Source organism: Ctenocephalides felis, unplaced genomic scaffold, assembly GCF_003426905.1.
Source record: "Ctenocephalides felis isolate EL2017-DRISC unplaced genomic scaffold, ASM342690v1 CF-g0.4_SCAFFOLD_03571, whole genome shotgun sequence".
Lineage (NCBI taxonomy): Eukaryota > Metazoa > Arthropoda > Insecta > Siphonaptera > Pulicidae > Ctenocephalides > Ctenocephalides felis.
In genome coordinates this window covers 13,906,872-13,931,819 of record NW_020539725.1, presented here as the reverse complement: position 1 = coordinate 13,931,819, position 24,948 = coordinate 13,906,872, and the positions used below count along the sequence as shown (strand labels likewise).

Below are 24,948 nucleotides of genomic sequence, written 5' to 3'. Positions count from 1 at the left end.
TTATTAGTATTGCCATGCGGCCATGCGATCGTATTTCTTAAGGATATTATTCTTGTGTTGGTAGAAATGTAAATTCCTCTACGACATTCACGTCGACGTTCTAGTTAATCGTCCATTTTATCCTCTCCTCCGTTGCAGAGTGCGTGCATTGGCTGTACAATCGCCAAATTGTGGTTGATATAAGAAGAATTACAATTCTTCGCCATGACGTAAGTTCTAATTTATTATTATTAATATCAGGAACAAGAATCGACTTTCCTACATATATATGAAATATAGTTCGAAATAGTAATTTTTAGCACACGTGGTTTTACGGATCTGTTATTTTGTGTTCTGTCTTCTTGATTGTTTTAGTGCAATATTCCAACAAACGAATATATTATTTTTAATCATAAACTTTGTAATTTATATTGCTAAAATATTTTATTTCTCTTAACCTCAAAATATGTTCTTAGGTCGAAGGTTTCCCGTGACACTCTATACGAGTGTGTCAATGCTGTATTGGATTATTCAAAGGAAAAGAAAAAGAAGTTCTTGGAAACTGTTGAAATCCAAATCGGTTTGAAGAACTACGATCCCCAGAAGGACAAGCGTTTCAGCGGCACCGTAAAGTATGTTTACCTGACATGAATTTAATTTGAGGTTTTTAAAGTCAAGTTATACTGGTAACCTCAAGTTTTATTCTGATAAATCAGGAAGCCAAAGTTATCTTTGGCGGACCTGCACCCAGGGTCTTAAATAAATTGGGGAGGCATTTGCCGAACCTTTTAGCTTTCTATTCAAAGTCGACTACTTGCTGCCATGAACTACTTAGTAGTAGGTAAGCCAAGTAACAGTCATAATTTAGAAAGTAAAGCAATGAGGCAAATGCCTTTTGAACCTGGCGGGAATTAAGTTTCACCGATATAAATATGAACTATCAATTTAACTTTCCTTTGTTTGTTAGATTGAAGCACATTCCACGACCAAAAATGCAAGTATGTATTTTGGGAGATCAACAGCATTGTGATGAAGCTAAGGCCAACAATGTCCCATGGATGGATGCCGAAGCTCTGAAAAAACTTAACAAGAACAAAAAGCTTGTGAAGAAACTAGCTAAAAAATATGATGCTTTCTTAGCTTCTGAATCTTTAATCAAGCAGGTAAATTGGATTGGATTTTCTATTACATTTAATTCAATTTTAATAGCTATACTAAGTTTATTTGCTTGAAAATTGTTATACTTTTTTCTCAGTACTTAGAATGCATTTTCAAGCCAGCTTAATAGCTTTATATGTTATTGCAGCACGGAAGACAAATGCAAAACTAAATCGCTCTAATGCTTTTATACTTTTATATATTTTATGTAAAGGTCAAAGTATATGTGCACAATTCATACTAATTTAAATAAATTAGTTTATATGATAAAGGTTTATGGAGTTTTACATTATTACTGTATTTTTAGATCCCCCGTTTGTTGGGTCCAGGTTTGAACAAGGCAGGTAAATTCCCTGGTCTCTTGTCTCATCAGGAATCCATGGTGCAGAAGATTGATGAAGTTAAAGGAACTATCAAATTCCAGATGAAGAAGGTAATACTAAAAACATTCTCAATTTTTGCAAAATCAAGCCAGCTGTGTAACTTTATTTTGTTTCTTCAGCACGGAAGATTTTTGCTATAGAAACTGATTGTATAACTCCCACTTCATTCATGTTGGTGCTGTGGTTGTAAAACTCTCATACACAATATTAATTTAATACAATTATTTATATCATTTCATTATAAATAAGTCGAATAAATTAAAATACTTATAAATTTTATTTTCTTTTTTCAGGTGTTGTGTTTATCTGTAGCTGTTGGTCATGTTGATATGTCTCCTGACGAGTTGGTCCAAAACGTTCACTTGTCAATTAACTTCTTGGTGTCACTTTTGAAGAAGCATTGGCAGAATGTTAGGTCTCTACATGTTAAGTCTACTATGGGACCACCACAAAGATTATATTAATACAATAATAATGTATATTGTATAATACATAATTTAATACAAACAATATTCTTTCAATAAATTTTAACTGTTTCATAAAAATTATTAGAAATATATGAATATTTCTGTGATATAACCATACATGAATAAGTATAAATATACCTTATTCATATAAGTACACCATTTTTAATTAACTAAAATTGAAACAAAAATATTTACATAATGCTTAACATGCAAAGTAAAAAATATTTAATATAATAGTAATAATTAAGAGGATTATAACTTTATTTCAACTACAGTTATGAATTATAAGTTGCTACTCTGGGCACTATGTGGGTGGGTGGGTACTGGGTAGTAGTGGCCTAGACAATATAATAATAGTAATAAATGTGAGTAGTGGCTCACATAATGTTTTGTTGGTGATTTGATGTAATAAATAACTAATTTAATATAAATTATTTTGCTGTAGATTTAAAATATAAATAACGTAAAAGTAATTAATTATCTATAATCTCTAATATTGAAGTTTTCAAATAAACTTTCTTCAAATACTTTTTATTTTATGTTGGTAGGAATGTACAGATATGTTGTTTATAACTTTGTTCAGTTCAAATTTTACTCATGCAGAAGTTGAATTTTAAAATCGTGTCCTCAAGGGTGAATCAGTGAATCAAGTTATATACATCATTCGGTGTCAGGATGTAATGTCGCAAACGAATTATATATATTTCACGCTTTAGAAATCGATTTAACACCTCATTAGGTTACGCTTACGCGTGTGGAATCCACCTGCATTGGTTCACAAAATTAACTCTTACTTCTTGACAAAATAAATTTATGGTTTATAAAAAATGAGTGGTGATACCGGTCAATATAATCAAGACACAGGTCTGGCATCCCCAGAAAGTGAAGCATCTAGCAGGACTACAAGTAGAAGGCCGACACAATCTGGATCAAATTTGACTTCTGATAAGCCCAGGCCTCCATGGAAAAACACTACTCCAACCCCAAAACTGCTGGAAGCGACAAGAAAAGTTTTGAAGGTAATGGTTGATGGAACTATTCAGTTAATTAAGAGAATATATAGTTTTAGGCTCTTTTTAACTACCATAATATACTATGTTACAGTCGACTGTAAAACATGATCAAGTTTTGTCAAATTTTCATAATGATACAAAGTTAATTGCAATGGCAATGAACTACATAAGTAGAAATTTTTAGCTTAGTTATGACCAATTCATAGAACAGAGCTCATGTCTAGTTTAGGTGCTTGTGCAATATTGTCATTATTAAAAATGATCTTGAGCAGGCATTTCTGCTTTTATACTACCCAATTGACAAGTGATTAATTTGGTTTAAAATGATAATGAGCAATCATATATACATCTATAAAATAGCTAATATATTTTCAAAATTATAATACAGGCATCAAAAAAAGGAAAAACCAATTCCCTCAGCACACAAACAGAACCTGAACCCTGTAGAAGAGTGAAGGATGTTTGCGTTCAGACTTATGGGGTAATTAAACTTTTATTATTGCATGATAACAACATTTCTTTTGCATATATTAAGCTGTAACAAATTGCCACGATAAATCAAATATTTATAGTTTTTAATGAACTGTCTCTTGTCCTCTTCCTTGACTGCAATGATGAATTCCAGTATAACTCTACTTCAATCTAGATTTATACTTACGATGTTAATTAGTTCCTTGACATTGATATTAGCCTTTAGCATAGTTTATAAACAATAATAATGAATATAAACAAAGAGAATTTATTTTGGTCTTTTATTGTCCAACAATCGTTTTCGAATAGAATAGAATGTCTAATATGTTACTCAATACCGTGGAATTCATTCAGATTTTAATACTTAATTATCTATCAAGTGATTTGTTGGACTGAATGAACATTTGAAGTACTTTTTCTTTTATTATATAAACTATATTATATTCATAAATGTTCTTTAATGTTTATTGAAGTTATAGCAGGGATAAAAAATCATATATAAATCATTTAATTTCTTATTGCTTATGATTACTATATTCATATTCATATTATGATTATTATATTCATATTTATGCTCAAGTTTATTATTACCCAGTTTTATTACTTCATACTAATATTATGTTATAATTTTTAGATGCCACCAATTGTGAGAAAACTTATACAGCCAAAATACTACCGAAAACAAATTTATCCAGTATATTATGATGTCAATTATGAATTTGACACAAGGACTCAAAATATCATTTGTGATCTTTTAAAAGAAGTAACAGATCTTTTGAAAAGTTTTGATAAAGTTGCAACAATGTTTTATCATTCATCTAAAGATGATTGTATTTCTGAAACAAATTGTAGTATTTCAACACCGATAAATTTGGAAGAAAAGCTTATGGAGTCTTGTAGACAATTAAGCGAGTGTATTAAGAGATCCGAAACAGCTTCAGAAATTTGAAGAAAATGTTTATTGGTTACAAAGTAAGCCCTTTTTATTTTATTTTATCTAAATGTTAAGGACTTTTTTTTTCTAAATAGCTTTAGGTGCAATTCTCTTTGCTGTTACCTAGATTGCAAAAATCATGTTTTAGTAATAATATCCTAAGATCAATGAGTCAAACTCAAGCGATGAAATAATTTTTAGAGCAATATACCATGGTAAATTAAAATTGCACAAGAAAAATATTATTGCAATATTATATAAATATTATTGCAAAAAAGTTACTTCATTAGAAATGGAAAAAAGAAATAAAAATTGTGCTTCATTAATTCATTATGATCATTAATTAGATGGCATTTAGAACATTTTTTGAAATGTTTCATGACACAATTAATATAAAATGACAGCACAAATATGTATTTGTTACGTAATGTAAAATTAGGATCAGATTGTTTAAATCATATCTCTATCAAGTATTAGAGAACAGCGTTTAAAACTATATACCTTAAATTGTAAAAAATGTATATTCATAACAAAAGCAATAAAAGCCCATATCTAATATATTAATAATTTATTATATATATTATCCACACAAACATAACACTGATCGAGTTCTATGAAAGTTAAATAAAATACAATGATCATTTAAAAATTAATACTATATTTTTTAATTCGAACAATAAATACTTTTTGAAAATAATATATTTAATACAATAATATCATGTAAATGTTTTGTAGATGATTATAAATATCAATTATCCAAATATCTTAATTAAATAAATTAAATGTATTTTGTTTAGACTTTTGTGCAAAAATATTAAAATATAAATAATTTAGATGTCATATGTAAAATAAATTAAGACACGGCCTTCAAATTCTGACAATTCATATCATTGTAAAAAAACTGGTATTCACACGGTACAAAAAATATATTTTGAAATATTTATCATAAACAAATTTCCTTGGTTTTTGAATCTATTAGACATTATGCTTTCATCATTAGGCCAGTTCTACACAACTTATTGAATTTAATAAAAAAACATGAGATGATTTACAAATTGTCAAATTTTGAACAACGCATTAATACACAAATGTTAAATTAAAAATTTAATGGTGAGCTATGGGGATCATCTTTTCTCCTGCAGCTAAGGCTGGTAAAGGTGTGTCAACAGTAAGGACTCCGTCTTTGCTGAGGGAGCTCTTGATGGCTTCGGGGTTAGTGCCTTTTGGTAATAAGAATTCACGGTTGTACTCGCGGTATACGCTCTTGGTGTCAGATTTTTCTTCGTGTTTGGCATGGACCTGCAAATGAATTAAAATTAAAAATATCTTTTTACTATCTACATATATTATATTTAAATATATATAAACTTTTCGATGATGTTAATAATGGACAGTAAGATAATATCATCAATGGACATAATATTTGAAAAAATATGAATTAAATGCATATGTTTGCTATGATGCCAAAAACAGTAAACTTTTAATATTTGTTATAGTGGCTGACCAAGTTTTAAATTTTGAAATAAAAATTAAGATGCAAATTATCATTGCGCAACTATTTCGAAGACAAAATATATGCTAAAGCACGGAAAAGTATTGATTATCATATTTTTAATTTAAAGAATAAGGCCTTGCATCACTTTATATAATGCAAGAGGCAATTGATATCTTACCAATAGTTTATTGTCGACTGTCTTGACAACAATTTCTTCTGGTGCATATTGACTAACATCAAACCTCAATTTCAGAACTTTGCCATCGGCGTCCTCACGGATCAATGGTGAATTGAGGTCGTCCAACCACGTGCTGACTTGTCTGCCTGGTGCGCCCAAGTTTGAGCTGGACAGCCTTTGGTCAGTGGAAGTTTGTTGTGTTGTGCTGAAAAATAAATGGAAATAAGGTTAGTAACATAGCTAACATTTACGGGGAAAAACATATAAACTATTGCTGTAAAAATAATGTATCGTGTTGCATTAATAGCGGCATTTATTATTTACATATACAAACTATGTATAATTGTCTGAGCGGAAATCTAGTTACTTAAATCTATCTCTCATTCTTGCTATATATCAAATATCATGCATTTTCTAAAATCAAGTTCAGGAATAATTTCCATATCAAACATAACATTGAAAATTGACTAAAACTAAACTAGACTAAGAATTATGCTAAACTATAATTTTGAAACTTTACAATAAGTTAATGTATCGCACATAAAACCTAATTCTAAAAATAAAATTGTTAGTCACGTTAATCCAATGAACCATTGTTATAAAATGCTGTATAAAACGCGGAAACCTTGACGCTATGAATGACACCAGCTTGATTAATACTTTTATTTTAATTCGCTAAAGGTGTTTTTTCTTTGATTAAATCTCGAGATTTGATTTATCTTTGATATTTATAGAAAACATTTACGAAGTGTTGTGTGGAATAAAATTATTGGTGTACTCAGCTTTATAAATATATTAACTTCCCAAAGGAGAAGGAGACTATCATGTTTTCTCGGCGTTTTGAAATAAGTAGGTGTGTACGTGAGCGAATTTTTGACCTTCCTTGGACGTTTTCTCAAACTTGCTGAACCGATTTTAAAAATTTAAAAGCAGCTCGACGTAACTCGACCAGGACTTGGGTTTGTCAATTTGGTGTGACGATCTGCTAAGCCATTTCTTTGTAATAAGTAGAAAAGTTTAAAAAATTATTTTGACCACTTTACTAAAATATTATAAGCCTACGATAAGCATTTGAATTATAAAAATTCACGAAAATTTGCAATTGTGTCCAGCGGATAAGCGCTTCTAATCAGAATCTATGCCTTTCGTGCTATATGTAGGTTTCCTGTTTCGTACATAGCTACTGATTACAGTTGGCGTTATCTGAAGATCTCAATTTCTTTATCTTTCAATCATTGTATGACATAATAGCAAGAAAGTGTTATGGTATAAATCTGCTATTATATTATTATATTATTATAAATATGGTATTATATTTTCTAGGGTATAAATGATACAAAATATACAAAAATATTTAGGGACATAATTTAGTTAGAAACTTTTTTTAATGATATACGTATGTCAGAACTTAGCTGACTTTTTAAACGACGTGGCTTTAGAAATGGCAACCCAAACGGTTCTCCTATCTCTATGTGATGAATTTATTACTACAAATTCTGTAATACTGATGAACTTTTAATGATGCTGGGTCTATTTTCACTTGGAAACATATTGCTGCTAGAACCTTTTTAAGAACTAGAAAAAACTAGATTTTTATATCACAACTAGCAGCTGTTGTCTATTTTTAGAAAGGGCAAATTGTTTTACACTAAATTTACGACAATGTTTATCTACAGTTTCCTCCTATTAACAAAAATAATAAATCCATCGTGTTTCGTTTCTTTTTTTCCTCGTACGGTTGTACGAATGTTCTGTTCTATTTTTGAAACCAACTGCTTGGTAACATCCTATCCTCGTGGGGTAATTTTAGTGAGTGTCAAATGTCTCGTAAGACACGTAAAATAAAAATTCTGGAACAAGGGAAGGAAACGATGTCACAGAAATAACATACGAGATTCAAACTGTGGCATTAAAATGAGATAAAAATAGATGTAATATTAATATGACCGATCTTTTTATCGTAAACGTATGTTTAAATGTTAATTACGTTGCTTCAGATTGGGTATATGCATGCGGACAATTCAGGAGTAGTTTTTTTGAATAAGATTTCATATCACGTGTTCGTCTAAAAAATTCGTTAAACCATTGAATTTTCCTTGGTACTTTATTTTTAGATAGTGGAATATGAGTAGTCTTCCGGTAATGCTTTCATCGGAATGCAGTCCTGATTACGTCTTCTCTTTGGCCGAACACAATTTATTTATAGCTCTACTTTGCGAGTAGTCTTTCGAGTTGATGATACTTCTTTGATAGTATTTGCTAGTACAACTGCTCTAGTCTTTAGCTACAGTATTGAAAATCTGAGAGATCTGGCTTTTAAAAAGTATTTTGGTAACGGAGTATATATGTGTCATCAAATAATAAACATTTAGCACCGCATTCATGTAAATGATTATTTTCCGCTCATTTCAACAAAATCTATTTTCTAAGAGTTTTTTTTCTCTCTCTTTATATTTATTAAGTATCTTAGAAGTTTATGTTTTTGCCAGAAAATTTAACTTGCTAATTTTATGTTTCCTCGACGTCTCAAGTCAATCTTAATCGTTTGGAACCAAGATTGCAAAAAGTATTTGCATCTGCTGTCGAGTTCTTTAGCTTTTGCAGAAAAGTGCAAAATTTTTCGTGCACGAAAAATCCCTGAATTGATTTTGGAAATTTAAAAACCGCCCGAAAGATCGGTTTGGAATCTTTTGTTCTTAAAAAGGTTTGGATTTGTGCGTATTAGTTTTTGGCAATGATCGAATCTTCCTAATTAAAGTTAAAATATCTTGCTGCGTTTTTAATGAAATTTACAATGCCGATACAGAGGTAATGGTAAAATTGGTTCATCATGGATTTACTTAAAATATTATAGCCTTACGAAAAGTACTTGAATAATATAAAAATTCATTAAAGTTTTGTATAATGGGCATCGCTTTTAGGATATGCAGGTTTATTTTTGTGCACTATAATTAATTTAATTACTGATGTTTCAAATTTGTATGAAACATATCAAATGGAAATCGCATTGATTCGTTTTCAAAACAGCTAAAATTTTATCTAAATTAGCTAAATCATTTCTTATTGAGCCTTAGGGCAAAATGCAACTCACACCTAGTTCATTTAATCTCTAACTTGTAATGAAATAAAGGTTTATTTTATGAGCTATTAGATTTTATACCATTTCTCTTTATCATATCCCGTTTATGCACTACAAAAATGGTAGTGAATATTTATATTAATATTAAATTTAATTATTAAAATGCATGCAAGAATTACCTATTTAACTTACCTGTTACAGTTTTGTTAATAAAGTTAATTAACCTTATTTCACTAATTGAAATGTTAGCTAATTAGCAACTAAAATGCAAAAGCAATTTAGTTTTGATTAGCACAAGGCATGCAGACACGTGGGATAAAGTATAATCGTGTTCGATAATGATATATGTTAATTCTCGATTGTACATTTATCGTCGGTTCATGGTGAATTAATCGAATTCGTAAACCATATGTGGTGTGATATTATTACACACTCGTTATTTATGGAAACGTGTTTTCAATTAATTTTATTTTACAGAAAGTAATAATGAATAATGAAATATGCTCTTTTCTTAATACAGGATTTTTTTTACCATCTATAAATCGTAATTTGTTTTTATAACTTGATCAAAAAATATTTAAGCCTGTAATCAACCTTTAAAAATATTAGTTGGAAGCTAGGTAAACGTATTAATATCGAATATTCTATTATACTCGCAAATCTAAAAATGCTTTCGAATTCAAGGTGTTGAATCCCAATTCACAATGGTTTATTTTTTTTGACGATTTTTGAGATTTATTTCTTTTTCATGAACTGCATAATATCTAGATTCACTTTATCACAGAAAACATAAAGATAAGATTTATTTCAACGTGTGACATAATTTTTCTACATTTATAAACAAGAGATAACTTTAAGGTGCCCGTGAAACTGATAATTGAGTTGTTGTGTAATTATTAATCAATTAATAATCAGAATATTGCTGATGGTACAAATCATGCAATTGAGTTCAAGCGACTAATTTATTAACAATAGTAAATTGGGAATGATCACAAATCGTTTTGAAATAGATGTTCATGCCAGATTAGTATCAAGGATCAATTTAAAATTTGATCATTAAAGGTAAACAAATAGGTAATTGTTTTTATTATAAAATATTACATAGATAGATGAGCAATAAATCAATGTTGTTTGTGCTACTTAAGATATATTTGATTAATTTTAATAACATTCTTCAAAGTTTTTGTAATCTTAACGAAAATTGAAAATGTTCTTTCACTTTTTTACTAATTGGATCTAATATTAGCGTTTATCAACACGTGGCAGTGTCTATCATAATCAAGTGATTTATTTTTAATTGGAAGCTTTATGATATTTTCGTGGCTTCATTAATTAGATCCAAAAATTTAGCAACAAATTTCACGCTTACACAATTAGGTCATTCGGAAAATCATTTTTTAATTTCAGTCTTCAATCTTTTATTTTTAAAATTGGCGTTTCATTTAATTTATTATTTGGAGTGAAAAGTTCTTTGTGCTTTTGTATTTATTTTTTCCACTTCTATGTGTCTAATAAAATGTGTTTGGAGAGCTTGCTTCATAGAAACAGATTTTGTTAATACATTTCTTTTCCACTTATTGGAACTTAGAGGTTTTTTTGTCGTATACGAGTATTTAATTGGTAGAATCAATTTAGTATGGATTGTGTATTAAAATTATATAAATTTTATTCAGAGTAAGGTACAAACAATTACTGGAATATTGGACTTGTATCCGTACAGATAGTCTAGATTAAATTTATTCGGAGGTACAGCTTTAATGAAATTTCTTCCCGAATAACCTAATACCATTTGCATACTCTTTGAACTTGTGGAAGCTCCCAGTGTAGGTAGAATTTAATAATGAAACACATATTGCTGTGCACAAACATATAAATGCGTACACGAATTTCGACCTGATGTCGATTAGCCCCAACATCGACCTAATTAAGCACAAAAACATAAAAAAGAACATTTATAATAAGCATCTATAGTTTTGGCCGCTCGTGCTTTTGTGTGGGTGTACACAAAGTTACCCAAAAATATCTGACCTGGTTTTAGTGATTGTTTTAGTCGAATGACTGCAACAAATTAGACGGTTCCGTATCAGATGAAGTTCACAACACCATCAAATTCACATCAATAGCGCAAAGGCATGAAATGGCAGAATCAATTCAAAGAAAGGATTATTAGTAAATATTATAGAGGATTAATAAGTAATTAATATAATTTCAAAGCTATCCAGCAAAGCTATTATGATAAGTTCTAATACAAGTCATCATAGTACATTTAGTATATTACTCCGAAATGAATAAAAATACATAACAATAGCATAAATATAAATATCAAATATTATATACTTTGAGTATTAGAAAATATTTTACTCATTCACAAGTGCAGGTGTTGTCTTTAAATATTTTAAGGTGAAGTCCTAAAAATCATTTGCTTTTGTCAAACATGTTCATACTTGCACATTGCACAAATATTTGCACAATTCATTAATTGTATTTTTTTGTTAAATTAATTAATTAATGAAATAAAGTCTAGTAAATCACACTTTTCGTACGATTCTAACTAGATTTATAGTGGTCATATTATTTATTATTACAAATAGTTAAAAATTTACACATATGCACTTGCGTTAGTAAAATATTAAAAAATATTTTTATTTATATACATATTAAATATTTTACATAAATTTATTAAACTTACAGCAATTTACTATTTACTTCTGAACATTCACACATATTGTTTAATTAAAATATTACTTAAATTTACTTCTGCAATAAAGTTATAATATTCTATTACTTAATTCCGGTTAAATGTAAAAAATAAATTTTATTTATATCAGTTCATAATCATACAATGCTATATTTTTTGTTTTCACACAATCATAAAATCGTATATTCAAGTTTGTAAAATATTTAAGGAGGAATACTATCAATGGTCATTTTGGAGTATCAAGAAATTGTTAAAGTGATAGGCACATTATATTTTAATTAGTGGTAAAATATAGGCAAGGACCATTTGAATTCAATATTGTGACATTGGAATTGTATGTATTTACTTCTAGATTTTAGTTTATTATTAGTTTTGCATTTTTGCCAAATGTCATACAATGGCCAACGATGTGTCTAATGAAGGTGATGCGTTAAAATTTGATGTTTACAATAATGCTTGGAGTATAATTTAATTTATATAACTTAATTATTTCGATAACAAATGCTATATTACGTTAGGCCAAATAGTATAGCTAAAATGATTTATTTTTCTGTAGGATTCGGTAATTTTTATAGCATTATTGGCTAATTTAATAACAGCTCATGATAGTCTATAAATATAATTATAATTATGAAGTTTTTGACACGACCTTGTCAGCTGTTGAAATTTTGAAAAGCGTTCAATTTTGCGAACAACAATTACTTCCATGGCGAACTTCCATATCGGATATGCGCAATTTTCTGGTTCAATTATTTTTCATGTAGCAGTTAATTCTTAAAATATGTTGAAGTTTATCTAGAAATTTCGTATTTGGAACTAAGAAAGAAAGAAATTTAACTCCAAAGAGTTACTTTCAGAGAATATCCTTTTCTTAAAATCAACATCTAGTCTAATGGCATGATTGTATACTAACACCTGATTAAATATCCATTAACGTTCAATATATATGTTTTGATATTAAAGATAGTTTTTTTTTTATATTGAAATTTAAGAAATTTAAGAGAAGTTCAAGCCACAAAACTCAATTACATATTTATAACCATTATTTAAGCCTTAATATTCATAACCATTATATTTAACCAGCATTATTCATAATCATTATTCGTACCAATGGGGCTCCTTCAAAAACAATATTCTCAAAAAATTAAATTATAATTAATAATATAATAAATATTGTGAAACTGCATATCATATCATATTGTGTTACCACTTTTCCCAATACTCTTAGGAATAAAATAAAAATAGGTAAAGGATGGCTAAAGGATAAATTTTAATTGATGATTCAATGACTATTATTTTTAAGCAATTAAATTTAAATTACATCAATTAAATATTCATTAATCCTCGAAAATTTTCCTTATATGATCTCTATACCGAAGATATTATTTCACCATACAATGACCAGCATTTCCTTAACTCGATTACCTTTAATTAGATCTTTGACATAGCGTGATAGTAATTTTATTTTAGGCCATATCGAAATTGAAATTAAGTGGTAAAAATATGTAGTCATGTGTTATGACTATTAAGTGGGTATAAAATATGATCTAAGTCAAAATATATCTATTGCTGATCAGTGATGACGCCTACTTCTGAGAACATGACATTTCAGACAATTTGATTAAGATCCCAAAATATACTGAATTAATTTGAATTATAATGTTGTCGATGAGACCACAACGGTTTTTATCGAATTATTTTTTGTTATCATCGTGTATTCAACACGTTTTTACATATATTTGCCATATGCCATCATTTATCAAGATTTTGTCTTACATTTATCAAGAAATGTTTTTGTGTAAAGGATGAAAATAGAAAATATTATTGATTGAAATGAAATAGTTAAAGAGAAGGTTCAAAGAACAGAGATCGTAAGCATTTTAGAACATTAATAGAAAGATATCTGCACCTTTAGTGTGGGCGAGAAACTCCTAAAATAATGTGCTGATTTTGCCGTACAACAGATCAATGTTATGGCAAGGCCATGTTACGCTCTTACTTCTATACATTATGCTACTGAATCATACTGAATACTGTCAAAATGTCATGTATTTGCTGTGCATTCAGGCGTTTTACACATAAACTGCAATGTCACTTGTATGTTATGAAGCTGAGTCAGAAAAACCCTGTTACCTAAGATTGTTTTTTGACATATGTGCGGTTTCTAAGTTAAGGTTCTATTTGACAACCTGAAAAAAACGCTTGACTGCACAGCAACCACATGGATTTTGTCAATATTTGGAACGAATTAGTATGGAAAGTTGTTCATACCATGGCCTTGCAATAACATTGATCTGTTGTGCGGCAGAATCGGTCCATAAGCTTATGAAATTCACAAGAACAGGGCTTGGTAAAAACAAAAAAACAATGAGTTTATTTTCTACTAATGCCGTTTCCTTGTAAACGATTCAAATTGAACAGTTTTGCATTAGTCTCAAGGATTTATTATACAAAGATTTGCATAACATTTAAAATTGGCTCGACGCCCGCCAGACTTTGGTATGACGACTGAATATTATTACTGCACATTCGAGAATGTTATGTGTACATTGTAACATGAGTGACTGACTATTTATAACCGATTGCTTAAACAATCCTACGCGCCAAATGCAAAACTTGTTTTCTGAATTCGCTAAATAATATCGTAAATGAACTTTATTCGCCGACGATATATGTTGAGTCAATAATACTTTTATTTGGTTGGGTAGATGGAGTGATATATATGAAACGATAAAGTCGTAGGCAGGTGAATGGACAAGGAGTCCATAAATTATTGTTTCAGACATGATATACATCAAAGATAAAAATTAGCCATTAGTCTAACAGTTATTGACTAATTCTTCTAAAAACTGATAAATTGAGATTGAGATTGTAGAGGGTGTCTCAGAACTCAACGTGAAGCCGAAACGGGGTGATAGTATTGATCGTAACTACTGAAATTTATCACATGCAGATTGAAAATTATGAGCTTTTATAAGTGCAACCTAGAGCTTTTAGTGAAAATGTGACCATTTTTGTTTATTGTAGTTAATTTTTATCAATATTGGCCATTTAAGCTTTGGATCCGTAATTGTAAATAACATTTCAAGGATCACACTCAAAAATAATGACACATTTACCATAAATTTTCTAGAATTAAGACTATTTGTTAAACTATGAATTTGGAATTTTCAAAATTGGTCGACTTTGAAAGGCCCTACTTTAAAAAAGTGTTCTAAAGTGTGTTGGCAAGTTCTATTAAAAGTTTGCACACTTTGATAAAAGATAGATAGATTACTTGAAACATTCAGGAAAACATGATCTATGTTGCTCGTTTCAGCGATACATTTTCTGTCGTTTCTACTAATATTTGCCTATAATATATTTTTTAAAAAGCAAAGCTCTTGATAGGGATCACTTTTATTAATTAGATATTGAGTGGACTGTAAATTATAAATATCCCATCACCATATGAAAGGTGAGTAAAACAACGATTTAGTTTACGATATATATTGATCTTCACTCTACAACTTTCTTCTCTCATTGCTTTTGCTAGTCCCTTAGTTATTATAACTTACAGAATTTTTTATATTCATACATTTAAACCCCCTACCCCGAAGGTTCCCGGATTAAATAGAAAAGGCCCTGGTCAAATCTTGACCAGCCCTTAAAGCTTAGTATTTATTTAATGCATTGAAATTATTTAAAATAATTTTGAATGCTTGAGCCTTTATCAAGGCTAAATAAATAAATCAGAATATTTCGTTCTAATAACATGAAAAATATTTTGATAAGAACGCACGTACGAGTATGTCACATAGTCCGGCTATGCGGAAATAAATTACATTATAAATATTACCAGTATCAAATTACCTTATACGCATTCCGCATTTAATCAATTAGCAATTGTTCTCTCTGAGACCAACATACAAACAAACAACTGTGAGAAACGGAATTTCTATTGTTGACTTTTATTATATAAGACAGATAATGTTTAGTTTAATTTAAATCTATGCAGTTATTTACTAAACAAATGGGAATATATATAACTAGAAATAACTGAGACTATTTAATATCATAATTGTAATTAATTTTAATTAATTGACGAATTTAAATATTGGACCATTATTTAAATTTATGAAAATTGAACTTTTTATTTTCAAGTTAGCAGTAACTTTTTGAGAACGTTTTTATATGGAAGCACAGGATTTTTTGAGGAAAGTGACCAAAATATGAGAAATTATAATAATATCAGAGTTAATAAATGAATTAAGGGACATCGTTTTTTATATCAGGATAATGATGCTATTATGGAAGGATGAAGGAGTATGTTGGAAGGATTTTCTAGAATTCCTTTTTTCTTTATTTTCATAAGTCAGTAGTACATAAATTTCACTTCTATTGCATCAATATTAATACAGTATTGTATTATGCATATGAAGTAAAAAATATGTTCCTACATCCTTAAAGTGCAATTTCACAGAGAAAATGAAAGTTAAAACATTATGGTATTCTATTTCCGAATTTTACGTTTTTGATATCAGGATGTGTAACAAGTTGCTCAAAAATAATGATGTTACTATGGAAAGATGAAGATGTAAGGATTTTTTAGAATTTCTCTATTCTCTATTTTTCATAAATCAGTAGTACATAAATTTCAATTTTATTGCATCAATATTGAATTATCCATATAAATTGATGTTGTTACACTTACACCCTTAAAGTGCAATTTCACAGAGAAAATAAAAGTTAAAAACATTATGGCATTCTATTTCCGAATTTTACAAAGATTGACCACAGAGACATATTTCCCTTTGTGCACAATTAAAGTCCACCCTAATCAGTAAACGTTAATTAAAGATTATATCTGCTCAATATATTACTGAGACCTTAGGGATGTGGCATTCCATTGTCGCAAATGTCATATGGATAGAGGGTAGAATTTTATTTCTGAATGGAACATTTATTTGCAAGTGATATGAAATATCAGCATTGTAGAAAATATTGGAAATATAAATTAATATATAGCAGAATCAACTTTTATCAAAACGATTCAAAAAAAAAAAAAACAAATTCAAAAACAGGCTCAGACATTTTACAGCACTATTCTTAAAAATTTTTAATTAATAACTTTATCAAACAAGATTAACGGGCATAAATATAAAACAAAAGGATTATGGAAATTCATAATTTTAAAAATCCTTCGTACTATCACTATGGATTTTTCATCATATTTTCAAATTTGAATGTACAATTTGACTGATTGACTTTTAGTGAAATTGGAACAAATGTTAATTTCAAAGGTAACAAGTGAATTCTTTCAATTTTAATATATTTAAAACGTGTTTTTTAATAGTTCTGGAATAAATCGACATCCCATATCTTCGAAACGTAGAATAAAATAAACAAAATATTAAATAAATATTTTTTTTGGGGTTTCAAGGAGACTTTTAGTCATAGAATTAGGATCAATATATTTAAAATTTTTACTTATCACTATACATTGGTGAGATTTTATTATATTTATATGTAGGTTTAAGTAGTCGGATAAAATACCAACTTATTGATAATGAACTTAATTATGATTCATTGTCACTTCAAATATTTTATTTATTGCCACAAAAAAAATATATTTATGTTCGAATTTCCATTTCTACGCTTAACAATGTAACATAATAGCATGCCTGACATAGCATCCCTCACAAGAGGGTGGTTCATTACACAATTGCTTGGAATGTTTATTGCGTTTCGGTCTCGACGGACTAAATTGGTATTTGTATATTTATTCGCCTCATAACATTGTAGTGCGTGAAACACATTTTAAACAGATAGTAAAAACTGTTTTTATGACTTCTGAGAATGAAATGCCATAATGTTGATATTTATTTTCAATTTTATCTTTGTAATTCATCTCTAGAAAAGTTTAAATGACTGCTGTCAATTTGGAAACAACTGTTATTGCAATAACTTTCCCATAACCCTATATGGGGTATGGCGGGGAATAAAGGTCCAATTTCAATTTAAGAAATTATATTGCGAATATATGACAACAAATAAAGAATATAAAACAAACTATTTGGCTATTCAGCAAAACTCCCAGGTAAATCATCATTGTAGAAATGTGCTTTTTTCCTATTTTTTAAAAAAATGTCACCTGGTCCTTATTTTTATCCAAATTTATTGGGCCAAACAGGTCCAATGTCTAATTTTTAATTTTAAATGGATTTTACGAAATAATAGCTACATTATAATAATTTTCTGAGTACTTTTTTTACAGAGATAACATTATATACATATAACGTCGATCTGGTCTGGTACTTCGTCAGAATTATTCATCAGCAGAGTTGAAATAACTATCTATAAAATTTATCTCTTGTATAGTTGCTTTTTTAACTTAATTTACTTTTTTATTTACTATATTTCATTCTTTACACCTTCGCCACGGTAAAGATTCAGTTGTTCTTTTTTATCCCGTAAGCTTTTATATAAAAGAAACTATAATCTAACTTGAAATTAACAGTACACATAAAAAATAATTAAACAACGTAGATTTAGAAATTATATTAAGATCTCGTAAACTAAATAACAGTGCGTGATCAAAAAAAGCTAACAACGAAAGAAAATACTTTTGTTATGAATTTTTAAAATCCGTCTATATCCCGAAAGCGAAGTTGTAAGAATCAAGGTGATTACTGGTTATACATCTTTTTACCTCATATTTCAAATATTATTGATAAAAATTTCTTAACTTTACTTGTTTTTGAGATATCGGTGGTTGACCTTTACCATCTTTTGCCCGTGGATTTAAATTTGGCATGAACTGAAATATCGATGATTGTGTTTTTATTAATATTATAATTGAATCTAAAGCGTCATCTTTCACAGAAATTTTGATTACATATTATATTTCTCAATTTGCAGGTCGATTCTTAAAAATGGCTAACAATTGCCTCATTCAAAGACATCGCACGTCATCATTATGTTCCTAGTATATCTGTCGAAAGCTACGTAACAGGTATGTTTTGTATGACTAATCATATATTGAATTACCATGATCTAATACATGATATAATAATTCTTTTTTAAACGAACATAAATAAATAATAATAAAATCTGATATGTGATATAACAATTATATCTTAAGCGTAAATAATAAAATATCACACGTGGATATTTTCACATATATACAATTACTATTTGCCCAAAAATTCAGCATAATTGAGAAACGAATTTACGACCTTTTGGGAACAAAATTTTGTTTAAAAATATTTGCAATCGTTTCCTATAATATGCAGCAAATTATCTAATTATTTTTGTCATTTTTAAAATGCTCGATTATAATTGTTTTTAATATGCATTGGCGATTTTTTTCTTTGATACGGAACTGTTGATACGTGTCTGGCAACCTGAATACAAACTGTACACATATATGGTCGTGAGTTCATTCACAAAATAATAGAAAAAGGAATTTTTCAACATCCGCTCCGACACGCTGGTCGACAAACTTAAATGCTTTTGATAAAGTGTTTCTGAGGCTCATACAAACAACATTTTTGAACATCATAATATAGAGAAACAATGTTGACTTAATTTTTTTTTTTTTATTATCTCTTTTATTTACAACTGTCCAGTATGGGACATTCAATAAATTTGATGAATTTACAATAGCCGGCCGAAAAGGGACATTCTATACTGCAAGGGCATGTTGGAAAAAACAACTCAGTAATTGGCTTAAATTTAACCGTTAAAAATGTGTTCAAATAAAAAACAAACTGATCACTCAATTAATAATCGATTCATTATTAAATCATTAATTCTCTTTAGAATATTGGTTATTAATATTTAAAATTATATGGAAATAGACGCTTGTTCGATCTGCATATTTTATAATACCACTTTTTAAATATTATGCACCTGAGATAACTAAAGCTATGCCTATTAGTCCAGTCATTATAGTAAGTTCACCTCGAAATTCGAGATACCCGGCTGTAAATCTGTAAATACTTGTATATTGACACCCTAAAGTTGTCTCAAAACCTACATATGGTATTGACACCCTACCATATGTAGGTTTTGAGACAACTTTAGGGCGTCAATATACAAGTATTTACAGACTTACAGCTGAGTATCTCGAATTCCGAGATTCTTTTCCTAATTCATGCTTAAATGGCTGGACTATATGTAGCAAAAAATGCAATATGGTAAACTTTTAAATTTTAAAGGCTATTTAATAAGTAGAGTAGAGCGGGACTTAAAGGTACGCGGGTAAAAAGGTTCACGACCATTATCTCAAAATCAATTAAAGTATAGATTTTTTAACGATACTATTTTAAATTATCACTATTATTTAAAGTAAATACAAAGGATGAGCAATGAGACATCATCTTAATTCTTACAACATTGCTACCAGAAGACAAATTACCATATAAATATTTAAACAATAGTATTTTGCTTCGTCGATAGATTTTTTTTGGTTTTGAGCTCTTTTAATTAGTTTTTACGTAAACGTTATTTAATTATTTTATAAAACGTATAGTTATTTTTAAGTTAGATAACAGCTTTTTTTGTATGGCCAACACCTTTTCTGGCCTCTATAAAAGCTTGCATGTGGGTGGGGTACTTCACTGGCAAAGGTATAAACTAATAAGAAAATAGTAAATAAAAAACTATATAAAGTTAACAAAAAATTAAAAAATATATTTCTTGTTCATTGATTAAATTGATACATCTTTACTTCATCTCTGCTTATGCATTTTTCTCACGAAATACCAGATCATGGTTATATGACCTGGTATTTCACCGTATATTTCCATCGTTATATACGGTGTAATCATTGTAAAAACTGAAAAAATTATATTTCGCATTGGTTGGATATTTTAGCTATTATTTTGTAACATTTTTTTAAATTTAAAGTAAGAAATTGTATCTGCTTGGCCGATGACTGACACTTTTTAATCAGCCTATTGGGTTAAAAAAGGGGAAGGTGGCACATATTAAGAAAATAGCTAAAAACATATTTTTATATTAAGATTTGCTTGGAAATTTTACTGAACATAGTTTGATAGTTGTTTGACTATATCACAACAAATAACACGTATTAAACAATTTGATTTAGACAGTATAATTAATGAAATTCAAATTCGACCTGTGCGTCCGCCCTACTTTATATATACTATTCGATTCAATGAATATATTGAGAATTTACATATAATATATTATTAAATATCTCTGACTTTATAGTATATATTAAACACATGGTTGGACGATTAGATATATAATTTGGATAGAGAGAAAAGTAAATATATTTTAAACAACAAATTGCAATTATAGATTACTAAACACAATGTAGGTTTACATTACTCTTATTTGCCTGAACAGATTTTGCAATAAGATATTATCTATACTTTTTTTTCTTATAACGCGTTCAAATGATAAATGATCAAATTTATATGTTGATTTAATCACACCTTTTTTTTAAATTCCATGATAAAGTGATATCGACGAATGGATTGAAATGTTCAAAATGTAGTCACCGATATTTCCAGATATGAAGTCATATCTCTAATTTTGACCTACATTAACTTTAAATATAGATATTTTCCGAAACAGTAAATACGTTACTTCCATAATATTTACTTTATCAATTTAAAGCTTCTGTTTAAATAGTCTAATAATAATACTATTATACAAATGACCTTTTGCATTCAATTTGAACCAATAACTCTTTTGGTGGTATCGAGCGCAGCCTGTTTGAAAATATTAAAATATTAATAAAACCTTTATTTATCGACAGCAATAGTATGAATTCAAAACAAAATGAAGTTTATTGCATGTAATTTCATATTCGATAATACTATTAGGGGTTTATATCGCAAATGTTTGTGTTTGTTGAAGTGTTATATACGAGTAGCAAGCCATAACTCAAAATTTATGCTCAATAAAATGTCCATTGAAATATATATTAAAAGTTTATAACATTTTCGCGGCCAAAACGAACCAATAAATATCGTAATGGTAAGATGAAGATTAGCATTATACGAATGAAATCTTAAATATAATATTGATTGGTAATGAAAATTTCAATCAATTTCTTTAATACTTATAAATATTATTGGTGATGAAATGGACTGAAAATTATATAAAGTTTTTTTTTGCATAAGCATTTTTACTGTTCGAAATTTAAATTATTTCCTTAACGAATAATAGTATAGCGTTTCTAATTAATCATTATTTGATTCATTAAATCCATTTAAAATCCGTTAAAGTAGCAGATAATCATATGTAAAAACTCAATCACATTTCCAAAATTTGGAAAATTTCAGTAGATTAATTTGCATTTTTTTGTTATAGGTAGAAAAGAGTAATGTAAATGGTAATGAGTAATGTTAAATTGTCCTTAATTTGAGTTCTATTCGATCTATTTGTATAAATGTTGTACATAAATCTTCACGCACATACTTTGGTAAACAATACGTGATCTTTACGAAATTGCAGTTCATTTATTTTTTATTATATATTTTTATTATTATATTTTATGAACTGCAAATACATTAATTTCATATGCACCAAATTTGCATACGTATAAATTTCTATACTAAAAACATGTAACACCTGCGAGACATACTCAAGGTATTAACAAGACGCTAATAGACATGACGTCATGTCGAGCAAATTTTAACAAAAAAACTATATATTCAGATTTTTAATTTATTTTTTAATAATCACATATTTTCAGTGGATAATGATTCGATAAATTAACTCACTTTTGAAATTTAAAATGAAATATTTTCTAAAAAAAGTGCTCATATACACTTTTTTACTAAATCTAAATATAGCATTGTACGATGAATAAACAACCCGGCTGAAATTGATACATTCTCACAAACACCCACACAATGAATAGTTTCTAAAATAGAATTTTGAATAAAACCGAACTTTTTGAAGAGTTTAAATACCAATACTTAATGAATAATTTTTTAATATTATTTCATTAAACAATGAATTTCTTATGATGCTCAAGAAAGATTGCATTAAATATTTCACATCAGTTCAAATTTTGTCATCATCATATGACAGAGTAACATATGTTATTTATATGCAGCTGCTCAAACAACTACCCCTATTCTGCTGCCCTTGTGGCTTTTAGTTGTTAAAGTAAAATATATACTATCAATATGAATTAAATACATTATTTTAAGTTGAATCTTGAAGAAAAGTTGAGTTCATGGTGAATTCAAGTAAATATTGAAAGATAATCGGATAAACATTAGCCCAGTAATCTATGATTTTGCTACAGAATAACTTATTTTTCTTAATAAAGTTAATTGTATAAAATAATAATCTTTATTATTATAGAGAAATGCAATATATAAACAGTATCGGTAAAGCTTAAAATAAGCCGTTTAAAAATCTTATTGAAAAATTATATAGAATATTTAAAAAATTAAATTATTTTAGTGTTAATTTTCTTTGGACCTTTGGACCGAATTTCTTTTTTATTTGATAAATGAAATGACAAAATTTGAATAGATATAAAGAATTTTAAATATTTCTTTCTTTAGCTATCTTTTGTATGTTTTTTACATAAAAAAATCCACAGAAAAAATAATTATTTTTGAAAATCAAAAACATCTGTCAAAAAAGCAACTGTCAAAATTAGGGTTGTTTATGACCCAGTAGCAGCATTTTAATAACTTTGATATACGATTGGAAATATACGACTTCTTTTAATAAAAAAATATAGAGAACAAGCTCACCATAGTAAAATAGCTTAATTATTTTTGAATGAAATAATATTAAAGTTTTATTTCTCTGCATATGTCAAAATTTACCAAAGAATCTACTTTTAGGAATATTTTGACAATTGTACAATTTGACAGATGGCAAAAGATCAATAAAAATAATATGTTTAACTCAAATATAATGCTGTTCATTATTTAATTACTGAATAAAAGAAGATAAATTATTATTGATAGAGTAATGATAATAAAATTATAAATTAAAACCCACACTCTATAAATGTTATATTTTTATAAGTCATGTAAAAACCATGCTTTTTAGATTTATTTTATATATTTAATATTGTTATTAAGTTGTTACCTGCTTGTGCTTTTGAAGAAGTTGTTACTTTCTCTATTCATAAGCTCGGATCTGAATTTAGACATTTCCTCTTCCATTTTCTTCATTTCGGCATCAAATCTTTCCCTGATGCTGCTGAATTCTGTATCAATTACACTGAAATCTCCAAGCTTGATTGGGATATCGCGTTTAAGTCCACTATCAGCCATTTTTATAAAAATTTATTTAAAATTACACAACACACAAAAATAATTAATTGGATAAATTAGAGTATCACTAAACACTTAGCGATTTTTGTACTAATCGGTGGTGCCACGACACTTGGTAATGATAAGACACTAAAGTTGAATTAGGTACACTAATTACGATTTAGGTAATTATAAAAGTTGTATGATTTTTTTTGATAGTTTGCTTGATGTTCCTCGTTTGAATCTTATATAGCAAATGGCTGCCGAAGCGTTTAGACCGGCGTATATGTGTAGAGAGAGGTACAGTGAGATAGTCGCAGACAGTGGATAGATGTCTACCCACTCGAGCCTTTATTTGGTAAAACTGTATAATTAGGAAATACATTTGTTTTTCTAGAATACTTCGCAAATGAAACATACCTCAATTAGTCATATTTCTAGAAACAAACTTTTTTTCAGAACATGTTACATATTTAGTAACTTTTATCTTAATTTAATACTTACATTATTAGGGTTTGATATTTTAGTTTGATATAATACTCACATTAATACTTTCTTCACTATTTTTATATTAAAAATTTGTTATTTAATATTATATCATAAATTACAACTTATTATAGTGACTTAAAAAGTCTATAAAATTAAAATATCTAGGAGCTTTTATATATTTATAAACAATAAATTGCTATAGTATGTAGTAGTATAGCAACAGTAAAACAGAGTATGTGGAAGTTACTATAATATAATAGAGTAATTAAGGAATTTTATTATGATTATATGCTTTATAGTACTTTTCAAATATCAATCAGGAGTTTGTTATTTAATAGTTGATGTTCTAAAAGAAAATT

At 28.2% G+C, this 24,948-nt stretch overlaps 3 protein-coding genes across 3 annotated transcripts; 2 read left to right on the top strand and 1 right to left on the bottom strand.

Annotated features, from left to right (window-relative positions):
* The first annotated feature begins 54 nt into the window (after nt 1-54).
* On the top strand, nt 55-2,027 carry LOC113387067 (60S ribosomal protein L10a). The gene is made up of 5 exons (XM_026624825.1): nt 55-209; nt 456-611; nt 947-1,142; nt 1,445-1,570; nt 1,814-2,027. Exons 1-5 carry the CDS (start codon nt 205-207, stop codon nt 1,982-1,984), a joined length of 654 nt encoding a protein of 217 aa, XP_026480610.1. The 5' UTR covers nt 55-204; the 3' UTR covers nt 1,985-2,027.
* A 586-nt stretch (nt 2,028-2,613) lies between these two features.
* Nucleotides 2,614-4,529, top strand: LOC113386250. Its single transcript, XM_026624040.1, has 3 exons — nt 2,614-3,006; nt 3,389-3,481; nt 4,106-4,529. Exons 1-3 carry the CDS (start codon nt 2,815-2,817, stop codon nt 4,418-4,420), a joined length of 600 nt encoding a protein of 199 aa, XP_026479825.1. The 5' UTR covers nt 2,614-2,814; the 3' UTR covers nt 4,421-4,529.
* Nucleotides 4,530-5,212: 683 nt separating this feature from the next.
* LOC113386937 (heat shock protein beta-1) lies at nt 5,213-24,338 on the bottom strand. Its single transcript, XM_026624695.1, has 3 exons — nt 23,934-24,338; nt 6,079-6,283; nt 5,213-5,704 (listed from the first exon to the last, which is right to left on the bottom strand). The coding sequence occupies exons 1-3, from the start codon at nt 24,119-24,121 to the stop codon at nt 5,510-5,512; spliced, it is 588 nt and encodes a 195-aa protein (XP_026480480.1). The 5' UTR covers nt 24,122-24,338; the 3' UTR covers nt 5,213-5,509.
* Nucleotides 24,339-24,948: the final 610 nt, after the last annotated feature.